General features: G+C 47.7%; 1 protein-coding gene and 1 non-coding gene across 2 annotated transcripts; one reads left to right on the forward strand and one right to left on the reverse strand.

Annotated features, from left to right (window-relative positions):
* Window positions 1-1,493: 1,493 nt before the first annotated feature.
* On the forward strand, window positions 1,494-1,599 carry LOC127490833 (U6 spliceosomal RNA). Its single transcript, XR_007919228.2, has one exon. It is a non-coding gene; the product is annotated as a U6 spliceosomal RNA (small nuclear RNA).
* Window positions 1,600-3,040: 1,441 nt separating this feature from the next.
* On the reverse strand, window positions 3,041-13,485 carry RBM22 (RNA binding motif protein 22). Its single transcript, XM_002710313.5, has 11 exons — window positions 11,867-13,485; window positions 11,389-11,442; window positions 10,432-10,461; window positions 9,709-9,841; window positions 8,541-8,641; window positions 8,285-8,457; window positions 7,426-7,626; window positions 6,258-6,422; window positions 5,415-5,503; window positions 5,103-5,234; window positions 3,041-4,177 (listed from the first exon to the last, which is right to left on the reverse strand). Exons 1-11 carry the CDS (start codon window positions 11,918-11,920, stop codon window positions 4,047-4,049), a joined length of 1,263 nt encoding a protein of 420 aa, XP_002710359.1. The 5' UTR covers window positions 11,921-13,485; the 3' UTR covers window positions 3,041-4,046.
* Window positions 13,486-15,110: the final 1,625 nt, after the last annotated feature.

Here is a 15,110-nt window from a genome sequence, read left to right on the forward strand (position 1 = left end):
ACTCTTGAAAGCTGAATGTAAAAATTAAAAAATTCTGTGTGCCAAAGATCATTATCAAGAGAGTAAAAAGGCAATCCATGGAATAGGACATTATAACTCAGACAGGAAATATGAATATGTCAGCTATAAATAAGTGATTTAATAAATAAACCATAAATGAAAGTGAAGGGATAGATCTTCCTTCTCCGTAACAAAGGCTTCCAAATATATGCAAATACTAACTCCTTTAAGAAGCAGAACTTAATTCTCCACTTGTTGTTGGTTACAGACTGAACTGGCCAACTTGCTTCCAAATAGAACATAGAAAATGCAAAATAGTGACTTTATAAAGAACAGCCCTAGGGGACTCCATGCCAACTGATTAACCAAGCTTTGTCATCAGTAATACTTACATTTCTGTGATGTGGCAAGGACCCTTTCCCTTGTAGTAGACAAGTTTTTAAATGTTAAAAAAGAAAACAGTTAATTTATTCCAAAATAAATAAAGCAAAAAAAAAAAAAAAAAACCAAAACAAACAAACAAAAAAAACACCAGGTTCAGAGGGAGGGATTCACAGGTGAGTTATAGCAGACATTTAAGAAAAAAAAAATCAGTATTACACAAACTCATTCATAATGAACAGTAAGAGGTAATATTTCTAAACACACTTTTCAAGGTCAGAAGAAACCTGTTACAGGTATTCCAGAGGGGCTGGCATGGTGGCGCAGTGGGTTAAGCCACCACTTGCAATGCCTACATCACGCTCACAGATTGGAACTCCATCTTGTTAGGAGGTCCATCCTTCCCAGACTGATTTACAAATTCGACACAATTCCAATTTCAGTAATATTTTCATGGAAGCACTAGGCTAGCTTTAAAATTTGCATGGAAATATAAAGATGCATTAAAAAAATCTTTTTCAACCAACAATCAACAATCCGTGAGGTCCGTAGGCTGGGCCCTGAGCCAGCATGAATGGTGTCCTAGGGAGGGAAACTGGACCCGGAGGCCTGCACCCAGGAAGATCCTGCAAAGTCCGCGGCAGAGATTAGCTGATGCTTTCAGAAGCCAGGGAACACGAAGACTGCCAAAAACCACTGGGTCCTGGGGGAGAGGCACGGAACAGGTTCTCTCTCACCCGCAGAAGGATCAGCCCTCCTGACACTCGGCCCTTGGAAGTCCAGCCCCCAGAACTGTGAGACAATAAATGCCTGATGTGGAAGTCGTCACACTGGTGGCACTTGGTTATGACAGCTCAGGCAGACTAAAGCAGACTCTGGCACACTAGACAAGTTGGACTTCATGACAATGGAACCCCCTATTCATCAAAAAGATACCACAAAGGAGTGCACAGGCAAGCCACATGCTGGGAGAAAATACTTGTGAATTTCTGACAAAAGACTAATATCTAAGCTATCCTGAAAAGAAAACTTCTATAACTAGTTAATAAAAAGATCCTCCCCAAAATATGGCCAAAATATTTGGACAGATTCTTCATAAAAAAAGATATATAGTGCTTGCTTTGGTAGCACATATGCTAAAACTGGAAAGAAACAGAGAAATTAGCATGGCCCCTGTGCAAGGATGACACACAAATCCGTGAAGTGCTCCATATTTTACTTAAAAAAAATGACAGATAAATGGCCAACAAGTCCTTGAAAAGATGTACAACTTACTTCTAACAATAGAAATGCAGAATAAAACAATAAAATACTACTAAACACTCCCGGAATGACTTACACCAAAGTTAGTGATTCTGTGGCAAAACTGGAACTCTCATACGTTGCAGTAGGAATGTAAAGTGGTGCAACTGGTTTGGGAAAAGGTCTGAAGGTTTCTTCTAAAAAGAAACACATTCCTGCCCTATAAACCATCACCTGTCAAGAGAAATGAAAACATCTGTTCACAAAGATGTGGACAATGGCACAGCAGGGTAGGCTGCCACTTGGGATGCTCTCGTCTCATATCAGAGTGCCTGAGTGCACTCTCCACTCTGCCTGCATTCCAGCTTCCTGCTAATGCACACTCCTGAGAGGCAGCAGGTGACAGCTCAAGTACTTGGGTCCCTGCCACGCCTGTAGGAGACTCACATGGAGTTCCTGGCTCCTGACTTTGGCCTGCCCCAACCCAGCTGTTGTGGGCATTTGGAGAATGAACCAGCAGAGAGATCTCTATTACTGTGCATTTCAAATAAAAACATAAATAAAACTTCTAAAAAAGTGATCGCATCATATAGTCATGTTTTTCAAAGGGTGGTCCTCACCCATCAGCATTGAAGACACGCAGGAACACACTTAAGACACACTGAAGCCTAAGAGCTGGTCTACATTGCCACCTGGTCTACATCCCCGCTCCATACCAGGGCTTCAGCTGCCACCTCAATTTTTTTTTAAAGATTTATTTATTTACTTATTTAAGATTTACTTATTTTGAAAGTCAGAATTCCAGAGAGAAAGGGAGAGCTATACCATCTGTTTGTTCACTCCCCAGATGGCCGCAATGGCCAGTGCTGGGCCAGGCTGAAGCCAGGAGTCATGAGCGGGTGCAGCCACCCAAACACTTGCACCATCTTCAACTGCTTTTCCCAGCCGGGACTCAAAGTGGTGCCCAAATGGGATGCCACTGTCGCAGGTGATGGCTTTACTTGCTATGCCACAACTCCAACTCCCAAATCTTGATCTCTTAAGCTCCATTTCCCTTTGAGCTGGGAATTGTCCACCGACCTATCTCACAGTAACTTTAAACTCACCAGATCCCATATTAGAATCACACCCCCCACCCCCACCCCCACCCCCCGCCTCCCAATCTCGTTCTGCAGCATCCCGCATTCCAGAAGACATCCTTTCATCCAGCTGACCAAGCCAGAGATGGGGTGTGGCGCGCTGCTGTCACCCTAGACGCCTCCTCTGCTACCTCATTTCAGGTCACAAAGGCGCACTGACTTGAACTCCAAAACACGTGTCACATCGCATTCATGTATAATTTGTTTCTCTCACTGACCTCAACTTCAGCTACCAAAGGATAAAGGAAACAGCAATACAGAAACAAGCCACGACAGTATTTGGAAAATTGACCCGTTTTAATTATTTAAAAACAAAAACAAAAAAAAAAACACAAAATAACATCAACTTTCCCCTACCATCTACAGTTCAGTTATATCCAAACATTCTAAGACCAGACAGACAGTCCCCTACCCACAGGAGAGGATCACAAGACGATGCTGAAGACACACGCAGGCCCGTGCTGAAGGGCAGAGTTCCAGCTGCAGGTCACGAGTCTTCCATTCAAACACACTCTGGGGCTTCTCGCTGCAGTGAGTGTTTTACAGGAAGTTCTTTCAGAGAATTTTGTCCCAGACACCAGGTTTCTTCAGTAACACACAGCTCCTTGAAATCTGTTTCCATCTCATTGACAGGAGTAAAAAGTAATTTTCGCTTTTATCTTTTCTCAGTGGTGTAGAAGTCAAACTATCCATCAGATTCCTTTAGCAATGGATGAAGTTTGAAAAGGGGAGGATGAAGAGCGCTGTGCTGTGCTGTGCTGGGTGCTGGCTGCTCCTGGACTTTCTGAGGGTGTGACTTCAGGAGAGTTCAGTCACACTCACGCCACGACAGTGATTAGTGCTGGTCACCTTTGCTTTTAGACGATGAAAAGGAAAATATCCAATGGACATAAAAATGGTCAAAGTTTCTTTACCGCAGGTCAGTGCCCTCCCTCCCCCAAAAGATACAAAACAAACATGTTATTAGGATAGTAACTCTGTGGAGCATTCCATTCAGCCATGTGCCTGTCCCCTGTACAGGTTAGGCGAACAGACATTAGGTTGTATTAGTAATGTTAAGCAGTAACCAGATGTGGTAATGGCAGTTTATTCAATATTTCAAGTCCACTGATCTCTGAATACGTGTAGGAAAGCATGGCTGCCATTCTCCAACTGCCCACATCTGAACACATTCAGCTACCATGGAAACTACAAAGGAAGGAAAAATAGATTTATTCCAAGATTCATTTACTGGGATTTTTAAGCGCCCTTTCTTCCACGTAGCCCCAGAGTGGTAAGAATGTGCTAGGGGCTGCTGTGTTTCCCAGCATGAGCCCCCATCCTCTGCGGGTCCTGAGAAGGGTAGTGGATTGGTCCTGGGGCCCTCATGAAAGGAGGGGGTGGTCCCATTGGGTGGAACATGTGTGGCCCAAAACCTGCGGATGGTAAAGAACACATCTGTTAAGCCTGCAGTTCCCTTGACAATGTTTCAAACTTCTCAGTCCTTCCAAGATCACAAGGACTTATGCACAAACCAAGGCTGACAGCGAACTTAAGTATCCATTCACAAGATGAGCTTGGAAATAAGCACCTGTCTCATTTCCTTTGTTTTACAAACTTTTTTCTCTAGAAGATTCCGCCAGTGTATCTGCTAGGACGTCACCTGAACCTCTGCAGTGTCTCACACGTGCCAAATCCTATCGGACAGGGTCCATTCAGAATTTCAGGAAGACAGGTGAGACTGTTGCCCTCGCCGCGTGCAGCAGACTCGAGGGTGTCCAGAAATCAGGCTGTCTCCACAGAGCGCAGGCTGCTCCGCCCTGGGGGCACTGGCTGCCTGCACTCTCCTCACCCTGTCCCGGACACTCCCTAGGGCACCGCTATACATAAGGAGCAGCTCCTCCAACTCTCTGCTGCTGGCTACCACTAAGATCCACCGCCTGGGCCAAAATGTAACTTAATTGCATGACGAGCACACTGTTATTCTTGACGGCTTTTTTTGTAACAAGACTTTCTCAATGCAGGAAGCTGTCATTGATTTACATTCTGGCAGCAGCCCTTGTCTCGCTGTGACAGGCAATAAACACTTTGTAAAGTGCGGCTGCCCAGTCCACACTCTGAGCACCAGTGCTTGCTCCAGGGCACTGGTCAGGGTTTAGTTTAGAACAGGGAACAAACTGATGCAGACCACTGTTGCAGCCCAGTGAGTCCTACCCGGATAATCAGTATTCCAGAATCCAAAATATCAGGTTTTCTCACTGACTTCTACAGGGCAAACTCAAAGAATTAGCTATGATGGTGAGGTGTGAGACAGGACTCTCCCAGAGACTTCTCTGGGCGAAGCAGGAAGATGGAGGTTACCTGGGGGTGGGGGTGGAGCGATGCCAGGGGGTGGTGGCAGCGCAATGTTCACCACAGCCGGGGGACCACTTGGGGGCAGGTTGAAGTAATTGGCAGAGGCTTCTTCTTCTGCCGCAGGAGGAGGAGGAAGAGCTGGAGGAGAGAAAATTGCCAACTTTAGAAGACAATTCTGCAACACCGATTGTACCACCTTTAAATCCTTCCGGGTCACGGTGGGAGAAGGGAGCTGCCCAGGGGCCAGGCCCGAGTCTCCTCGAACAGTAACCTCAGGGCAGACTGAGCTCCTGACGCAAGCAGGAAGCCTGCACTCACCCCCTGGCAGTCCCGGAACAGGCTCCAGCTTGATCCCAGAGTCTGTGGTTCCATCCTTCTCCTTCTCTTTTCCTCTGGCTGCTTGGGATCTGACACACACGAGCACACAGGACATCAGCAGTTTGTCCCACTGTATTTGATACCTGCTTCTTAGGCTTCTCAAATGGAATTCCTTCACTTTTTGCGTCCTCTTTGACACTCTTTTCCCATAAATGCCACAGTGCAGAGTGGGTCAGAGCAAAGGTTTTGAGACCAGAAAGACCTCCATTCAAAACTTGCTAGAACTAAGCGCTAGCAGAGGCAACGTACGTGTTTAACAGAACACTTAGCAGGCAGGAAACTCTCCATACAAGGAGAGGCTGCTGCTGGCCTTCTCCTTCTGGTTCCAAGCTAGAGACTTGAGATTAAAATTTAGGTCATTTTTCCTGTGTCTGTCTTATGCAATCATCACTTTCAAACTTAAAATAGCTATTCTCTGTCTTATCATCGTCACTAGACAGTAAGCCTCTAAGGGCAAAAATCTAGGTCTAATTCACAAAAATACAACTCTCTTGCCTTGGCATGATACTTGGCCACAGAAACACAAACCTTCAAAGGAGCAGATCATTACACCAACACCCTGATGCAGTTTCAAAGCAGTACTGTCCCACCATCCCTAAGAATCAGCTCTCAAACACACACACACACACACACACACACGCACACACGGAATGAACTTTTAAAGATCTTATTGAAGATCTTGTTGAATTAAGCCTGTTTGTCAAAGGTGTACTAGTCTCCAGATAATGAAACAGTTTCTTGAAAATTGCAATAAAGGGATTTGAAAACTGAATTAACTCTTACCTGCCCCATTTCACATTGAGTCTGCGGCCATTGACAATCAGTTTATTAAAGGACTTCTCAGCAGCCACTTCTGCGGCCTGCCTTGTGGCAAACTGGATAAAAGCACACTGCTGTCTCTGAACAACAGTGATCGTCCGAATCTCTCCAAACTGGTAGAAGTGATTTCTGTGGGGACACAGCAGAGAAAACCAGGAGTCAACAACACAAGACCTTCCCAGGAGCCTGAAATGGAGCCTCAACTCTTTCACTGACTTATCAGTAGGCAGGTGGGCCCCGTGGTTATCTGCTTGGATCATCCCTGTATCCCGCCTTACTGTGGGTGCTGTTAACTGAGGAATGGAATGAGAAATAGTAACAGGGTTCTCAGACGAGTCAGAGTTTCTCCCATGGAGGAAAAGGGGCTCCAACAGATTCCATCAGACCCCAAACCCTGAACTCTAGATAATGGGTTGGCAAACTACAGCTGTCATAGTCCATGAGCCAAGAAAGCTAATAACAACAAACTGTAACGGCTGCAAGAAAAAGAAGAGAGAAATGTGGCAGAGACTACACTGCCCACAAAGCCTAAAGCAGTTACTCTCTAGGCCTTTTACAGAGAAGAGTGCTGAGCCGTGGGGCCTATCGAGCTCACTTTGGTAGGGTTTGATGGAGACAGGCTACCAAGAGCAGATGATAAACCTACAGGAGGTTCTCCTCCACTTTCTCTTTGGAAGAGGTCATTTCCATTACCATCTGCCTAAATGTTTCACGAAGCCAAGCACAATACAAGCCAAAATAAAACAAATTTATCAAATACCCGCTTCTCTCAAAAGCCAACAATTTAAACCATCAGGGTTTTATAATCACAAAGCTCTCCCTCCCCTACATAACCAACCCTGTCTGCAACTGTGCCACCCTTCAAAATTCTCATCACCAACTGGGTCAAATAGAATCCTTCACAACTACTTTCATATGCAAGGATGGAGAAGCACTCTGAGGAACACTACTACTCTGGACTCCTAAAGGGCAATTTTATAGAACCTGGAGTCGGTATGAACTAACGACAGAGTAGCTGAACACTACCACACTGTGTAGAGCCTTCTCACGCTTGCCTGTGTCCTTGCAAATAAATTATCCCAGGGCAGTTAGAAGCAAAAAAAAAAGAGTTCTTAAAATTATACACACACACCTTAGATCTGTCTCAGTAATGGTATCACCCAGACCCCCAACATAGAGTGTGGTGATGGTCTTGTCCTCTGGTGGGTCCAGACGGGGCATGGTTGAAGCCCGTTTTAGAAGCTTATCCGCTACAGGATCATTGATTCCATAATATCGGTCTTTAATATTCTGATCAGCAAGGGGATCATCTGGATCTGTAGGCTTCTCATGTCTATGATTCAAGAAAAAAACAAGTGTCACGGTGGAAAAAAAAAGTTGGCATTATCCAACAGTAGCTACACATTAAAGTCGTAAATACACACCCTGATACACTTTTTGAACTGGAAATGATGGTCACAGCAAAAAAGTAACAACCCAAACAAAGCCGCGAGGGATTGGCGGTTAGGGACAGACTCCCCAGTCTCCTAGCAGCCGTTTGTAAATGGTTATTTGGGGTGTGAGATTTTCCTTTTACATCAACTATCTTTTGGGAGATGGGGGTTTACCAACTCCAAGTTAACTCCTAACCCAGGTGCTCGGCTGCTTTGGCTCCAACACACCCATGCATCCTTTGCAAGTCTGGTCTTTTTTACTTCAAGTATATGCTGGAATCAGACCCATGACAGTGAGATCTTACTTCTCAGGTAGAAATTTTAGGGTTTGCATCTACATTATACAGCCTAGCAATGCAGTGTCCCCAGGCTCACTCATAAGTAAAATCTTCGATTTAATCAAGCTCCTCTGAATTTAGCGATTTGAGACTTGAGTTCTATCATATTAGTTGTATGAGCTTTACACTTTAAAGCATGTATAATCTCAAACTAGGATCTCCCACTTTTCAGATTATCAATCTTCTGTAAACAAACACCAAAAAGCAGCCCAGGTCTTGCCTGTATGGACATTCCTCGCCTCTTTTACACTCTCCTTTCACCCAGAAGGAACAAATGTGGGGCCGGTTCCGTTTGTAGTAGGGTGTGGTCCGGGCCAGTTTGAGCAGCATGTCACTGGTGGAGGTGGCCTTCCCCAGCATGCCGACTGGCCGTGTCCCATCAGAGTTGGAAATCTATAAAGACACATATATAGACTGAGCCAGTTCATCAGGATTCTTATCAAATATACAACTACAGCAAGAAACTGGCAGCATACTTCTCTCTCCATATTCTGTGTGTAGTACTCTTTGTTGACGTCAGATTTTGGCATGTCATCTTTAAAAGACAGTCCTGCATCACGAACCTGGATGGGCAGGCCTGGTACAAAAGAACAGAGGAACTAGATCCATCAGGTATATTTAAAAACAACAACAACAACAACACAACACCATCCTTCCCTTCTCCACCCTCCTATTTCCACACACTTGATTTTTATTCAAACCCTCAGCACAGAATCTTAAGGAAGCATCTGATATCCCAAGTCATTATGCAATTTGATGAAGTGAATGCTTTACAAAATCTTTTAGATGAACACACTTTGGTTTTAGTCACATTTCACATTTGACCTTTAAATGAACGGTGTATCTAGCTTTTATTACAGTATAATTTGTTTAAAATAAATACTGGCACAGTGACTCTCTGAGCTCAACACACAGAAACTCAGCAATTTTCCAGTTATTCTGAAACAGCAGTAGAGTAACATACTAGTTCTAACACCACCACTGAGATCAAAGTCTAAAGCACACTTAGCCTATGCACATCTGGTCTGGACTGAAGCAAAGAAAGCTTCATTAAGAAAGCAGCCCCAGGCCAGTGCCGCTCAATAGGCTAATCCTCTGCCTGTGGCGCCAGCACACTGGGTTCTAGTCCCAGTTGCTCTTCTTCCAGGCTAGCTCTCTGCTGTGGCCCCGAAGTGCAGTGGAGGATGGCCCAAGTCTTTGGGCCCTGCACCCGCATGGGAGACCAGGAGAAGCATTTGGCTCCTGGCTTTGGATCAGCGTGGTGCGCCGGCCGCAGCGGCCATTGTGGGGTGAATCAACGGAAAAGGAAGACATTTCTGTCTCTCTTTTGTCTAAGAGGAAAAAAAAAAAAAAAAAAGCAGCCTAAGGCATAGGATCAACGCCTTGTACCTCAGCTTGGCTACAGAGATGGAGACACAGGCCAGTTCTGGTTAATTCCTTGCTTTCCCTTACAGTTTCTACTGTTGTCAGGAGCACTCTAGAATGGCCTGATTATAGCTCTGTTGTTGGGAAAAGCGGACTACGGGCCACATTCCATGGTGGAACAGAACCAGAGGCAGGGTGAGAAGCAGGAGACCAAAAGTCCAGCTTGTTTAGGACCCCTGACTGTACTGAGAGCCACACGACTGGACAGGGCAGACCTACCATACTCGAGGTCCAAGAGGCAGGTCTGACAGACATTCTTCAATTTACTGCAGGTCTGGCACACTTCAGTCTTCTTGAAACGCATGCGGACCCCAGGGCACCAGCGGAACACAGTGAATGGCCTGGCACAGATCTGGAGCACAAAGAAAGTGACAATATCAATCCAGGCTCAGATAATCAACTCATAAATTCATGGAGGATTCAAGAAAGGACCCCAAAATCTAGGGCTTAGAAGATGCTGTACCAGCCATTTAAACTAAATGAGATCTAATATTTCAATCTAATTTACAGCACCCCTTCCTAGTCATTGAAAAAAAAAAAAAAAAAAAAAAACTCACACAGTACAGGAATGAAATATCTAGAAAGTCAAAGTCCCTCCACCAGAGGTACTATTAATAATCCAAGCCTTAAACTTTTCGGGGGGAGGAACAGGAGCATCATTCAATCCTTTCTAACTTCCTCCTTCACTAAGACACTCATGGTTATCCAACATCTGGTATACAAAACTGACCATTCAATGCCCATCCATGAACACCCGGTTAGAGTGCTCATCTTCTTACCTTCCAGACCAAACTGTTACCAGTCAGTGAAGACGTAAGTGATCTAAGAAAGCCCTGAAGCACTCACTTTTATGGAGGACCTCAGAGCTTGATAAATGAGGGCTGGTTTGGGACAGAAAAGGAAACTATAATGAAATCATTACTCTTTAACAAACATACTTACTTTGCATTCCTTTCCATACTTTTCTTTGGTCTGAAATAGAAAAAATACAGCTAGAATTATACAGAAAAAGAACCAGATATCTATTCTTTCCATAAATACAACCAAGAAAAGTATCTAGAGATCTCTGGCATCTTAAAAAAAAGGGGGGGAAAAATCTTTGTAAGGAAACAGGATGCTTGGGGATATAGTCAAGCGGTTACTATGTATCACCCTCAAGGGTCTTTGGATCTGTTACCAGGCAAGTGGGTGTGTTTCCAGAGCTGTAACTCTTGGGTTCACTTTGCTCTCAAGTTTGCTTCCAAGAACTAAAGTTCCTATCGGTTTCCACAGACCCCACATCAGGGAGGAAGCGGCCACAACCAGCCTATTTTAGGAAGTTTAGCCAGAAGGTAGCCTCACCTGGGGCTGCTGCCGGCACACCGTAACCGTCCCATTCCCATGAGCTATTCCAACACCACAACAGTATGGGCAGCTAAGTATCTCCGAGACCCATCACAGTACTCCAGCCCTAACCTAACCACGGTTAACTGTCGCCAGCTCTACTCTCACTCATAAGGCTAAAGGGTACCTCCCACTGGAGAGACTACCAGGCCAGGGGACAGGCCACAGGCTCCGAACGAGGAGTCAGAAAAATCTCGTTTCTAGTCCTGGTTCTCCCCCGCACTTACTGAGGTTCTTGGGGGCAGCCCCACCCCTACTCGCTATTTGAAAACACAAACTCTGCCAGCTCCTGCTCCCAGACCCCCTCCCAGGGTCGGTGCCCGGATACCCGCTGCTGTTAGGACTGTCAAGGAGCAGGATCACTGCTGGGCTCCCAAGTGAGCGCACAGGCACAGCAGTCCTGTGGGATGGTAACGGAGCTTCGTCTCCTCCGCCGAAACACCCCACAGCCGCTGAGCAAGGACCACACCGCCGCCACAAGAACAACCCAGCCCCCCGCCACAAGCCATCGCTCACCATTCGGATATACGGATTTTCTCCAAGACACGTCTGGCACAGAATGGGGAAGTCCTGGCGAGAACGGGAGATCTGGTTGAGGACCCGGTTCCGAGGCCCCGGCGCCACCTCAGCCACGGCCGTGGGGGGAGGGGACGGGCGGGGAGCGGGAGCCGGGATCGCCAGGTCAGGAACCCGAGGGCGGCCAGCACGGGCCCGGCCGCGGGAGGGGGCGCTGTCTGCACTTCCGGCGGGCGGCGAGAGGGCAGATAACCAGCGGGGCAATGTTGGACGAGCCACGGATGGACACGAGGCCGGTCCCGGGACCCCGTCCTCCCTCCAAGCCGGCAAGAGGGCCGCCCTCCAGCCTCCTGCACCGGCCGAGCTAGGCCGCGGCGCTGCCTCCTGCCCGGAATTCCCTGGGCCGCACCGCAGCCCCGCGTCCAGCCCGGCCCGCACAGGGCACGGCTTCTCCGCCCTCCGCCCTCCGCACACTCACCGCATCCTCCCAGTTCTGCCTGTTGTAGGTGTTGGAACCCAGCGAGGTCGCCATCTTGAGCGCGTCCCAGAGGCAGCGGTAGCTTCCGAGTTGGGAGACAGGACCGCCACAATCCCGTCAGGCTTGGAGGCTGGCGCCGGCCCTGATGACGTCTTATTTACGCGTCCGGTGCCGCCCAGGAATCGTGGCCTTTACGTCATGACGTCGCCCTCTCTTGCACTGTCTTCGCTTAGCAATTGGGGTCGTGGTGTGCTGCTCTATGAGGCTGCGTGTGAGTACGTGTGAATTTCGGAGGAGGAGCCAAAAGGACAGTTAATTTAAAAACTGGGCCGAAGAATAAAGGGGCAAGTAATGAGTGAGGGGCTGGGTTTCAAGCAGCGTGAGTAGCACTGAGCACTCAGTACGGCAAACGCCGGGCGTTTCATTTAATTCTCACCGAAATTTCGTGGGGGATTTGCCAGGTTTAGCAAACAAAAACACAACTCTAGTGAGGTTGCGTTTCAGATAAACACCGAATCACATGTGTCCAAGACACACTTAAAACGACTCGTCGTTTATCTGAAATTTCACATTTAGCCGCGTGTCCTGTTTCATCTGTATCCGTGTCCCCTAGGCAAGTATGCTGACCTCTCTTTTATAGAAAAGGACACGAAGGTTTTGAGAGATTAGTCACCGGCTCCTGCTTGCGGAGGTAAAAAAATGGTGCAGGCACAATGCCCATGTTGGCCTTGCTTTTCCAGCGTCTGAAGTGAAAAGGATCTTAGAGTCAGCACTGCAGTTACTTCGTTCATACTTTCAACCGGCCTTTTTATTACTTATTTATTCATTTGAAAGCAGAGTTACAGAGAGGGAGGGAGAGATGGAGAAATTCTTCCACCTACTGGTTCACTCCCCAAATGGCTACAACTGATGGAGCTGAGCTGATCCAAAGCCAGGAGCCGGGAGCTTCTTCTGAGCCTCCTTCAAGGGTGTAGGGGCCCAAGCATCTTCCGCTGCTTTCCCAGGCGCATTAGCAGGAAGCTGGACTAGAAGTGGAGCAGTCAAGACTCAAACCTTGAGTCATTGTTCCCAAAGACAGTTTCTCGTACAGACAGACTGGTTCAGCCTCCCGAAGTAGCTCCCCCGCAGAACTCTTCCTTCTCCTGTGGGAGTTTGTTCCTGCTCCCCTCCCTAAAACCAGCCCCACCTCTTAGCACTCTATCTCGCCCTCTTACTTGTTCAAGGATGTCACATCAGTGATTCCTTCTTCTGCTGTCCTTTACGGCAACACTGCTGCAGTTCCTCCTGTTCTCCGCTGCGCCCATTCAGGTTAGGGCGTTGCACCCAGCACTTCATCCACACTGTGAAATGCGTCAGTCAGCAGGCACCTACGTCATCTTTCCGTACCTACCATCTGTCAGTTGACCTTTCCCTGGAAAGGCTTTGCTCACTTGGTTTCCGGAACACAACCCTCCTTTCTGTATCCTCTGAGTTCTTTGCCACGCGCCCAGTCTTGCGGCGTTCCAGGTCTCTTCTTGCATATCCGTCCTTCCTCTCTACCCTCACTTTTGTAGTGTCAGGTCCTGGTTCTCGTGCCATCTCCGCATTTAAATACCATTTCTGGGGCCGGCGCCGCGGCTCACTAGGCTAATCCTCCGCCTAGCGGCGCCGGCACACCGGGTTCTAGTCCCGGTCGGGGCGCCGGATTCTGTCCCGGTTGCCCCTCTTCCAGGCCAGCTCTCTGCTATGGCCAGGGAATGCAGTGGAGGATGGCCCAGGTGCTTGGGCCCTGCACCCCATGGGAGACCAGGAAAAGCACCTGGATCCTGGCTCCTGCCATCGGATCAGCGCGGTGCGCCGGCTGCAGCGGCGGCCATTGGAGGGTGAACCAACGGCAAAGGAAGACCTTTCTCTCTCTGTCTCTCTCTCTCACTGTCCACTCTGCCTGTCAAAAATTAAAAAAAAAAAAAATACCATTTCTGGAGTATTTTTTCAAAGTCCAAAAACCACTCTGAATTTTCTCTCACCATATCTGCCTTTCCTATGTGGTCCTTAACTAAACAGCAGCCGCATCCTTTGAGTTTCTCCCATAAACCTCAGCTCTGCTCACAGACCACACCCCGTGAGTCAGCACATCCTGCCAGCTCTACCTTCAAACTAACCACAGCATCCCCTAAGTGACCACCCTGGGCCCGGTCACCACCATCTACTTATGACCTATGACCCAAGATAATCCTCACAGGACACATACACTTGCCTCCTCGAGAAAAACCCAGGGCCCTGCCCTGCACCATTGCCTTAGCTTTCAACACCCTAACCAGGGTGATTAAGTCATTTCTCTGCTTAAAAATCTTTGAGGGGCCAGCATGTGGCATAGTAGGCCAAGCCTTGGTCTGCAATGCCAGCATCTCCAGTTCAAGTCTCAGCTGCTCCGCTTTCAATCCAGCTCCCTGCAGATGCAACTGGGAAAGCAGTATCAGATGGCCCAAGTACTTGGGTTCCTTAACTCATGTGGGAAACCCAGAAGCAGCTCCTGGCTCCTGGCTCCTACCTTCAGTCTGGCCCAGGCCTGGCCATTACAGCCATTTGAGGAGTGAACCAGCAGATAGAAGATCTCTCTCTCCCTCTAACTCTGCCTTTCAAATAAAAAAATAAATCTTTACATTACATGGGTTTGCACAAAGGGATAACGATGTGTATCCCCCGCTATAGTATTTCAGTCGTTCATCACCCTAAAATTCCTCCCTCCTGTCCCCCAACCCCTGGCAGTCACTAATCTTCGCACTGTCTCCTTCCTCTTCCAGGATGTCCCAGTTGGAGTCATGCTGCTCGTAGCTTGTTCACACTGGCTTCTTTCACTTAGTAATGTGTATTTCAGGGTTCTTCATGTCTTCTCTTGGATTTATAGTTCATTTTTAAAAAATATTTTGAGAGAGAGTCACAGAGAGAGAGAGAGGGAGAGATAGAGAAGAAAGGTCTTCCATCTGCTGGCTCACTCTCCCAATGACCGCAACGGCCAGAGCTGGGCAGATCTGAAGCCAGGAGCCTCTTCCAGGCCTCCCCCATGGGTGCAGGGTCCCAAGCACTTGGGCCATCTTCCACTGCCTTCCCAGGCCATGGCAGAGAGCTGGATCGGAAGATGAGCAGCCAGGGCATGCACTAGCGCCCATGTGGGATGCCAGTCCTCCAGGCGGAGGCTTAGCCCACCACGCCACAGCCCCTGCCGCTCAGCTCATTTCTTTTGCGTAGCAGTTGATCTGTTTCC

Source organism: Oryctolagus cuniculus, chromosome 6 (assembly GCF_964237555.1).
Source record: "Oryctolagus cuniculus chromosome 6, mOryCun1.1, whole genome shotgun sequence".
Taxonomy (NCBI): Eukaryota; Metazoa; Chordata; class Mammalia; order Lagomorpha; family Leporidae; genus Oryctolagus; species Oryctolagus cuniculus.

Bases quoted from the DNA above. Each gene is read 5' to 3' on its own strand.
- RBM22 (XM_002710313.5), bottom strand. From the start codon at position 11,920: ATGGCGACCTCGCTGGGTTCCAACACCTACAACAGGCAGAACTGGGAG. The intron at 8,458-8,540 runs GTATGCTGCCAG...GTGTCTTTATAG, and splicing joins CACAGAATATGGAGAGAGAA to ATTTCCAACTCTGATGGGAC. The intron at 5,504-6,257 runs GTAAGAGTTAAT...CGTGTGTGTCAG, and splicing joins CTCAATGTGAAATGGGGCAG to ATCCCAAGCAGCCAGAGGAA.